This window comes from Oncorhynchus masou, chromosome 25, assembly GCF_036934945.1.
Source record: "Oncorhynchus masou masou isolate Uvic2021 chromosome 25, UVic_Omas_1.1, whole genome shotgun sequence".
NCBI classification, from domain to species: domain Eukaryota; kingdom Metazoa; phylum Chordata; class Actinopteri; order Salmoniformes; family Salmonidae; genus Oncorhynchus; species Oncorhynchus masou.
In genome coordinates, this window is record NC_088236.1 from 38,642,325 (window position 1) to 38,652,239 (window position 9,915).

At 40.1% G+C, this 9,915-nt stretch overlaps 1 protein-coding gene across 2 annotated transcripts; it reads right to left on the bottom strand.

Moving 5' to 3' along the window:
* Positions 1-594: 594 nt before the first annotated feature.
* Positions 595-8,041, bottom strand: LOC135514297 (RING finger and CHY zinc finger domain-containing protein 1-like). Of its 2 annotated transcripts, none has more exons than XM_064937678.1 (9): positions 7,972-8,041; positions 6,978-7,097; positions 6,757-6,872; positions 2,961-3,039; positions 2,801-2,845; positions 2,562-2,620; positions 2,343-2,372; positions 2,067-2,187; positions 595-1,637 (listed from the first exon to the last, which is right to left on the bottom strand). In XM_064937678.1, exons 1-9 carry the CDS (start codon positions 8,020-8,022, stop codon positions 1,440-1,442), a joined length of 819 nt encoding a protein of 272 aa, XP_064793750.1. In that variant the 5' UTR covers positions 8,023-8,041; the 3' UTR covers positions 595-1,439. The 2 variants fall into 2 exon arrangements, with proteins under 2 accessions (XP_064793750.1, XP_064793751.1); XM_064937679.1 differs by lacking the exon at positions 7,972-8,041 and adding an exon at positions 7,210-7,965.
* Positions 8,042-9,915: the final 1,874 nt, after the last annotated feature.

A 9,915-nucleotide genomic window follows, 5' to 3' on the forward strand; every position in this document is an offset into this window, starting at 1 on the left:
TGTAGATGCTTTGGAGGGCAGGCAGTGTGTCCTTACTGTTTTGTATACTCTGTCTGTGTGCGCCGGGAAAATGGTAAAAATTAAGAAAAACTATGGAATGAGTAGGTGTGCCCAAAATTGACTGATACTGTATGTACAGTTAAAGGCAGGCCTTGAAATACATCCACAGGTACACCTCCAATTGACTCAAATGATGTAAATTAGCCTATCAGAAGCTTCTAAAGCCATGACATAATTTTCTGGTATTTTCCAAGCTGTTTAAAGGCACAGTCAACTTAGTGTATGTAAACTTCTGACCCACAGGAATTGTGAAACACTGAATTAGTGAAGTAATGTCTAAACAATTGTTGGAAAAAGTGTCATGCACAAAGTAATGTCCTAAACGATTTTCCAAAACTATAGCTAACAAGAAATTTGTGGAGTGGTTGAAAGACAGGTTGGAGTCATTAAAACTCAAGTGTATGTAAACTTCCGACTTCAACTATATTTTTCACAGAATGTTCATTGCAGTTTTTGTAAAGAACACTTTCCAGCTACTATTATCTTATTTATTTCGAAATTACTGTGATGCAAATCTTAAATAAAATTATTCAGAACAATCAATGGTATTTATTAGTCTTTACAGTAAATGTCACCATCCCAAAACCTGCATCAATGAATGACACCAAAGGCAATACAGATGCAATATTTTCACTCTATTTCTCTCATATTTGAGTGACAATACTGACAATATGAGCTAAGCATGGAGTGAGATAGTTGCCAACAGCCATTGTCTAACTGTAGTAATTATTCAATAATTTACATACGTCTTACTCATGATAATCCACTTGTCTAATCAAAATTACACTCAAACATGGAATGAACACAATTTGATGTTGAACCGTATCTAAACTATTTCAAATACCTGAGTTTTGCAAACAGACATTGAAATCCATTAACATTGTAAAAATGTCAGTCTGAAGCATTTACGTAGGTTTTTAGAAACGCAAAGCCAGTCAAACATTGCAGTGCTTTACAAACTCCTCACATAACAGCATTCTTCACCCCAACAAAAATCTAAATAATTTGGTGAAAGCATTAATGACATCCATTCCAACTTCGGACAAAATGGGAAATAAATTGTGTGGCTATATTTAATTCCTCATTCACAATTCTCTTATGCTGGCTTTTATCTGAGAAACAAATGGATCAATAGCCATGTAATAACAGAAATTCAACCCCAAAACTGCTGTACAATACACTAGGAGAGGGATCCAAGTTTATTGCCCTGAGGTCCTGGCACCAGGTTCTGGAACCCAGGCACGACTACCTGTACTCTTGGCAGAGCAATGTTGGGAAAGAGGTGGATAGTGTAGTTAAGTCTGCGTAGACTGGGGAAGTAATGTGGAGCATAGAGAACTAGGGGGTGGAGTCCCAATGTAATTAAAATTATACATATTCTATGGTTCTGGCAATGGGGACTGGGGCTGCTGCTCTGGCTCCTGGGGCTGCTGCTCTGGCTCCTGGGGCTGTGGTTCCCGGGACTGCCGTATCAGTCCCCCATTCTGTGCTGTGTTGTAGGACCCACAGCCACTGCACTTCATTCCCAGAACATGGAAAGGCACCGTACAGTGGGTTTGGCAGTCATTACATATGATCTACAGGTCAGGGAGAAGGAGAGACCGACCAAACCATGTCATGAGGCAGAAATTGTGCTCAATACTGAAACTTAAAAATTAATTTAAATATCCCTTGAATATAAGCCTAAAGTGAGTCATAATATAAAGCCAAAGTAAATCTATACCCGATCAGTGTAGTTACAGTACCCCAAAACACAAGGGACCACAATAATTGAGGTCATCATGTTTTGCTTTTTAAAGTTCTATACCCGATCAGTGTAGTTACAGTACCCCAAAACACAAGGGACCACAATAATTGAGGTCATCATGTTTTGCTTTTTAAAGTTCTATACCCGATCAGTGTAGTTACAGTACCCCAAAACACAAGGGACCACAATAATTGAGGTCATCACGTTTTGCTTTTTAAAGTTCTAATTCACATTCAAAGTGAATACATTTGTGTCATACCTTCACAGTGGCATCCTGATATTCAGTGGGCATGGGTGACTGAGTGATCTCCTTGTCCATCTGCTCCCAGTTGTGCTCCATATTCCAAGCAGAGTGCATACAGAGTGGGCATCGATACGCACTGAAGAGGACATATAGAGGACATATTGCTGGTCACACAGATCGTCATTGCTTATATGAATGTCATGCAGATGACATGATTGATAAGATAATGACAGTAATTAGGATAAATACATCATAACTAGCACAATATTTGAAAAGGACAATGGATCTTACCCAGTTTGGACCATGTCATCAAAGCATGTTCTGAAAAACAAAAGAAGCAGTGAACATTCTAAAAATTGTTTCTGATACCAGAAGACACGAGTAAGACACCAGTATTGCACCTTCTGTATCATCCATCAGATTAACAGTGGCATCAATACAAACTTGTGTAGGTCCTATAGGCTAATGACAAAGGTTTTGAGAGTATCTATCATAAGGAAAAGGTCATACTTATGTAGAAGATGGCCACATGGAAGAATTTGGGCTCCTATTCTGGATGTGTGGATATCCTTAGTTAGAGAGAAGACAAACATTATATATCTATGATAAACTATTAGAGGAGAAGTACTGGTGAAATTGTCAAATATAGGCTGTGTGAATTTCTATATTACACAATTGTATGCTAAATTACATTAACAAAGTGAAATGCACAGCAATCGTGTTACTGATCTTACTATTCACTAACTTACCTCCATACACACTGGGCAGTTCTGCCTTGAAACATTTTCAACACACTGAAACAAAACAGTCTATTACTGATAAATCAAGTGAAAGACAAGAGCCATGGCATTAGCAGTATTGCATTGACAATTCCCACACAAGCAACAGAAAATAATAAGGGCCAATCACCTTGTGATTTCCTCTTAGATCTCCGGCTAAACAGAGATTGCACTTCTCACAGTGGAAGTATTTCTCCCTTGGTCCGATCCTGCAGGAGTACAAAACATAACTAACTGTACAGTCATGGCCAAAAGTTTTGAGAATGACACAAATATTCATTTTCACAAAGTCTGCTGCCTCTGTCTTTAGATATCTTTTGTCAGATGTTACTGTGGAATACTGAAGTATAAGTACAAGCATTTCATAAGTGTCAAAGGCTTTTATTGACAATTACACAAAGTTGATGCAGAGTCAATGTTTGCAGTATTGACCCTTCTTTTTCAAGACCTCTGCAATCCGCCCTGGCACGCTGTCAACTCTTACATCTATGGGGGCGCTATTTCATTATTGGATAAAAAAACGTGCCCGTTTTAAGCGCAATATTTTGTCACAAAAAGATGCTCGACTATGCATATAATTGGTAGCTTTCGAAAGAAAACACTCTGACGTGTCCAGAACTACCAAGATATTTTCTGTGCGTGCCCTAGAACGTGAGCTTCAGGCAAAACCAAGATGAGACGGCATCCAGGAAATGAGCAGGATTTTTGAGGCTCTGTTTTCCATTGTCTCCTTATATGGCTGTGAATGCGAGAGGAGTGAGTCAACCCTTTCTGTCGTTTCCCCAAGGTGTCTGCAGCATTGTGACGTATTTGTAGGCAGATCATTGGAAGATTGACCATAAGAGACCACATTTACCAGGTGTCCGCCCGGTGTCCTGCGCCGAAATTGGTGCGCAAAAGTCAGCTGCCAGTATTTTTCCATGCGATTCAGAGAGGAAAGCAAGCTTCCACAAACGATATATCAATGAATAGATATGTGAAAAAACACCTTGAGGATTGATTACAAACAACGTTTGCCATGTTTCGGTCGATATTATGTAGTTAATTCGGAAAAAGTTTTACGTTGTAGGTGACTGAATTTTCGGTTCGTTTCGGTAGCCAGATGCAATGTAGAAAACGGAACGATTTCTCCTACACACAGACGCTTTCAGGAAAAACTGCGCATTTGGTATGTAACTGAGAGTCTCCTCATTGAAAACATCAGAAGCTCTTCAAAGGTAAATGATTTTATTTATTTGGTTATCTGGTTTTTGTGAAAATGTTGCGTGCTAAATGCTACTCAAAATGCTATGCTAGCTTTGCATACTCTTACACAAATTAGTCAATTTCTATGGTTCAAAAGCATATTTTGAAAATCTGAGATGACAGTGTTGTTAAGAAAAGGCTAAGCTTGAGAGCAGACGCATTATTTTCATTTTATTTGCGATTTTCAGAAATCGTTAACGTTGCGTTATGCTAATGAGCCTGAGACTTTAGTCACGATCCCGGATCCGGGATGGGGAGTTCCAAGAGGTTAACTTCTGGGCCACATCCTGACTGATGGCAACCCATTCTTGCAAAATCAATGCTTGGAGTTTGTCAGAATTTGTGGGGTTCTGTTTGTCCACCCGCCTCTTGAGGATTGACCACAAGTTCTCAATGGGATTAAGGTCTGGGGAGTTTCCTGGCCACAGACCCAAAATATTTATGTTTTGTTCCCTGAGCCACTTAGTTATCACTTTTGCCTTATGGCAAGGTGCTCCATCATGCTGGAAAAGGCATTGTTCGTCACTAAACTGTTCCTGGATGGTTGGGAGAAGTTGCTCTCGGAGGATGTGTTGGTACCATTCTTTATTCATGGCTGTGTTCTTTGGCAAAATTGTGAGTGAGCCCACTCCCTTGGCTGAGAAGCAACCCCACTTCCCTGGCTGAGAAGCAACCCCACACATGAATGGTCTCAGGATGCTTTACTGTTGGCATGACACAGGACTGATGGTAGCGCTCACCTTGTCTTCTCCGGACAAGCTTTTTTTTTTTTTTACAGATGCCCCAAACAATCGAAAGGGGATTCATCAGAGAAAATTACTTTACCCCAGTCCTCAGCAGTCCAATCCCTGTACCTTTTGAAGAATATCAGTCTGTCCCTGATGTTTTTCCTGGAGAGAAGTGGCTTCTTTGCTGCCCTTCTTGACACCAGGCCATCCTCCAAAAGTCTTCGCTCACTGTGTGTGCAGACGCACTCATACCTGCCTGCTGCCATTCCTGAGCTAGCACTGTACTGGTGCTGCCTCGATCCCGCAGCTGAATCAACTTTAGGAGACGGTCCTGGTACTTGCTCGACTTTCTTGGGCACCCTGTAGCCTTCTTCACAACAATTGAACCGCTCTCCTTGAAGTTCTTGGTGATCCGATAAATGGTTGATTTAGGTGCAATCTTACTGGCAGTAATATCCTTGCCTGTGAAGCCCTTTATGAGCAAAGCAATGATGACAGCACATGTTTCCTTGCAGGTAACCATGGTTGACAGAGGAAGAATAATGATTCCAAGCACCATCCTCCTTTTGAAGCTTCGAGTCTGTTATTCGAACTCAATCAGCATGACAGAGTGATTTCCAGCCTTGTCCTCGTCAACACTCACACCTGTGTTAACTTCTTTGGGAATGGGGGGCAGTATTGAGTAGCTTGGATGAATAAGTGGTCCAGAGTAAACTGCCTATACTCAGGCCCAGAAGCTAGAATATGCATATAATTAGTAGATTTGGATAGAAAACTCTAAAGTTTCCAAAACTGTTAAAATAATGTCTGAGTATAACAGAATTCATATGACAGGCAAAAACCTGAGAAAAATCCAACCAGGAAGTGGGAAATCTGAGGCTTGTAGTTTTCAAGTGATTGCCTATCCAATATCCAGTGTAAATGGGGTCAGATTGCACTTCCTAAGGCTTCCAGTAGATGTCAACAGTCTTTAGAAAGTTGTTTCAGGCTTCTATTGTGAAAGGGGAGCGAATAAGAGCTGTTTCGACAAGTGGTCAGGCTGAAAGCATTTAGTTTAGTCTCGCGTGTGGCAGTGAGCACGATGGTCATTCCCTTTCTAATGACAACGGAATTGTCCGGTTGGAATGTTATTGAAGATTTATGATAAAAACATCCTAAAGATTGATTATATACATCGTTTGACATGTTTCTACGAACTTTAATGGAACTTTTTTGACTTGTCTGGACTTAGTGCCCACGATTTGTGCATTTGGATTAGTAAACTAAACGCTCAAACAAAAAGGAGGGATTTGGACATAGATGGACTTTATCAAACAAAAACAAACATTTATTGTGGAACTGGGATTCCTGGGAGTACATTCCGATGAAGATCAAAGGTAAGTGAATATTTATAACGCTATTTCTGACTTTTGTTGACTCCACAACTTGGCAGGTATCTGTATGGCTTGTTTTGGTGGCTGAGCGCTGTACTCAGATTATTGCATGGTGTGGTTTCGCCGTAAAGCTTTTTTGAAATCTGACACAGTGGTTGCATTAAGGAGATGTTTCTTTAACAAGAGAATCACTGACATGATGTCAGCTGGTCCTTTTGTGGCAGGTCTGAAATGCAGTGGAAATGTTTTTGGGGGATTCAGTTCATTTGCTTGGCAAAGAGGGACTTTGCAATTCATTGCAATTAATCTGATCACTCTTCACAACATTCTGGAGTATATGCAAATTGACATCATGCAAACTTTGAAAATGTATATTTGTATCATTCTCAAAGCTTTTGGCCATGACTGTACATAGTGGCTATGCTATTCATGTGTTTTAAGACTCCAATATGCAAATAAAATTAACATCTAAAAGATGCTGGTGGCCAGCAGCTGGCCAAACATATCAGCTGATGAATATGGGTGAGCTCTATATGAGAATGTTAGTTGTAACACAAAGTCAAACAGGGCAGTTACTCACCTGCAAATTCCACAGGGCTGACAGTGATACTGCTTCTTGTCTTTATCAAACAGGTGACAAATATCACAGTAATATTCCCCAAAGGTCACATTACACTCCACGCAAGTCTGTTGTGCCTGAAAGAAAAGAGATGAAATAAACAAATAATGGGACCATATTGTTATATTGACAGTACGGATGGGACTCAGTGAGAGACAACAGTTCCCCTTTAACATAATTACCTGTTGTACTGTTGTGCAGACTGAGCACTGCACTTCTTTGACCAGGAAGCGGTCCATTTGATGGTCCTCCTCAGCGTCATGGCACAGGCGACAAACATATGCTTTACCACAACACGGAGCCTGAGGGATATAACCAAGTTTGGAACGGGCTTAATTAAATAAACCAACACATTAATTTGTTGGTGTCAAGAACCTTGATGGAAGGCACAGTGATGCCAAAACGGCGATTTACCCAATAAATTACTGGGAGTTTCCGTCTCTCTTTATTTTTTATAGTTTCTTCGCCGTTTGTCAGCACCTCCACACAAAATAATTTCAGGGTGCGCGCCAGTTCATGTTTTCTATTCTAAGACCCTTGACGGTAATAACTTTGCGAAGGTAACCAGGCTCAGGCTTACCTCTCTATTCATGATGAAAGAATGCACTCTGACATGAACTTCCTTAGCTCGCTAGCTAGCTAGCTGACAACCATTTTCGACTGTGACAAGCCGATAGCTACTCAGATATCAATGAATTAATATACGAATGACACCAAGCGAACAACTGCTAGATGAATGTAAAATATATATACAATATAAACTTAGCTAGCTAACTTTAGCTGACAAACAATTTAACGCCGGTGACAAGCCGCGATAGCTAGCTAGTATAATATAATATACGAATGACACCAAGCAAACTACTGCTCCATTAATGTAAAATATAGATACACCATTTCCAACTACACCACTTTCTTGGTTAAATACATTTCTTGATGGGTTGCCAAACAAGGTTTTTCATTTGATCTGACATATGTAAATCCATCTCCCGTTCAGATGGTAAATTAATATAGCCAGAAAGCTAACGCATTAGTTGGCTAAGTTAATAACAGGTATTTTATGAGCAAAACACGTTAGCAACACAAAGCAGCATACGTGAACATAAATAAGGCAATCAATAACATATGTGTCTTAATATCTGGTAGAATTAACACTTGCTCATAAAAACTATTTCTCACTTTCAACAAACAACGGCGCACGTAGTGTTCACATCCAACCAGAGAAGCCATTATTCTTCTTCTTCTATGGTATTTTTGGCGGTCCGCAAACATACGTTAAAGTCGCATGTCGCTCCCTACTGTGTGGGGTGAAAACTGGGGAACTTCAGGCAGAAGAAGACGGGAAAATAGAGAAAGGGTAAACAAACAAAAAAAGTTAAACGTACTGATATTACCCCCCAAAATGTTTTTTCAACGTACTCCTTTATTCAGATTCAAAAGGTCTACTCCAATCTCTATAGGCTCTGGGGCCTGAAAGGGAAGCACATCTTCCCTACAACGTTTGCAGTGGTGGAAAAAGTACCCAACTGTCATACTTACCTTACTAGAAAATGACTCAAGAAAAAGCTAAAGCCGCCCAGTAAAAGTCTGAAAGTATTTGGGTTTAAATATACGTAAGTATCAAAAGTAAATGTAATTGCATAAATATACTTAAGTAAAAAAAACATTTCAAATAGCTTATATTAAGCAAACCTGACAACACAATTTTATTTTTAAAATTGTATTTACTGATAGCCAGGGGTACAACATGCAGACTTTCTTTACAAACAAAACATTTGGGTTTAGTGAGTCCTCCAGTTCAGAGGCAGTAGGGATGACCAGCGATGTTCTCTTGATAAGTGCATGAAATGGACCATTTTCCTGTCTTGATACACATTCAAAATGTAGCGAGTACTTTTGGGTGTCAGGGAAAATATATAGAATAAAAACGTATATTATTGTCTTTTGGAATGTAGTGAAGTAAAAGTAAAAGTAGCCATACATTTTTTTAAAGTAAAATACAGATACTCCTAAAAACGACTTAAGTAGTACACTTGTATTTATTTATTTCACCTTTATTTAACCAGGTAGGCTAGTTGAGAACAAGTTCTCATTTACAACTGCGACCTGGCCAAGATAAAGCAAAGCAGTGCGACACAAACAACAACACAGAGTTACACATGGAATAAACAAGCGTACAGTCAATTACACAATAGGAAAATAATTAAGTCAATACACAGTGTGTGCAAATGGAGTAAGGAGGTAAGGCAATAAATAGGCCATAGTAGAAAGTAATTACAATTTAGCAAATTAACACTGGAGTGATAGATGTGCAGATGATGTGCAAGTAGAAATACTGATGTGCAAAAGTGCAGAAAAGTAAATAAAAACAATATGGGGATGAGGTAGGTAGATTGAATGGGCTATTTACAGATGGGCTATATACAGCTGCAGCGATCGGTTAGCTGCTCGGGTAGCTGATGTTAAAGTTAGTGACGGAGATATAAGTCTCCAACTTCAGTGATTTTTGCAATTCGTTCCAGTCATTGGCAGCAGAGAATTGGAAGGAAAGGCGGCCAAAGGAGGTGTTGGCTTTGGGGATGACCAGTGAGATATACCTGCTGGAGCGTGTGCTACAGGTGGGTGTTGTTATCGTGACCAGTGAGCTGAGATAAGGCAGAGCTTTACCTAGCAAAGACTTATAGATGACCTGGAGCCAGTGGGACTGGCGACGAATATGTAGAGAGGGCCAGCCGATTAGAGCATACAGGTCGCAGTGGTGGGTGGTATATGGGGCTTTGGTGACAAATGGATGGCACTGTGATAGACTGCATCCAATTTGCTGAGTCAAGTGTTGGAGGCTATTTTGTAAATGACATCGCCAAAGTCGAGGATCAGTAGGATAGTCAGTTTTACTAGGGTATGTTTGGCGGCGTGAGCGAAGGAGGCTTTGTTGCAGAATAGAAAGCTGATTCTAGATTTAATTTTGGATTGGATATGTTTAATATGAGTCTGGAAGGAGAGTTTACAGTCTAGCCAGACACCTAGGTATTTGTAGTTGTCCACATATTTTAAGTCAGAACCGTCCAGAGTAGTGATGCTAGCCGGGCGGGCAGGTGCGGGCAGTGAGCGGTTGAAAAGCAT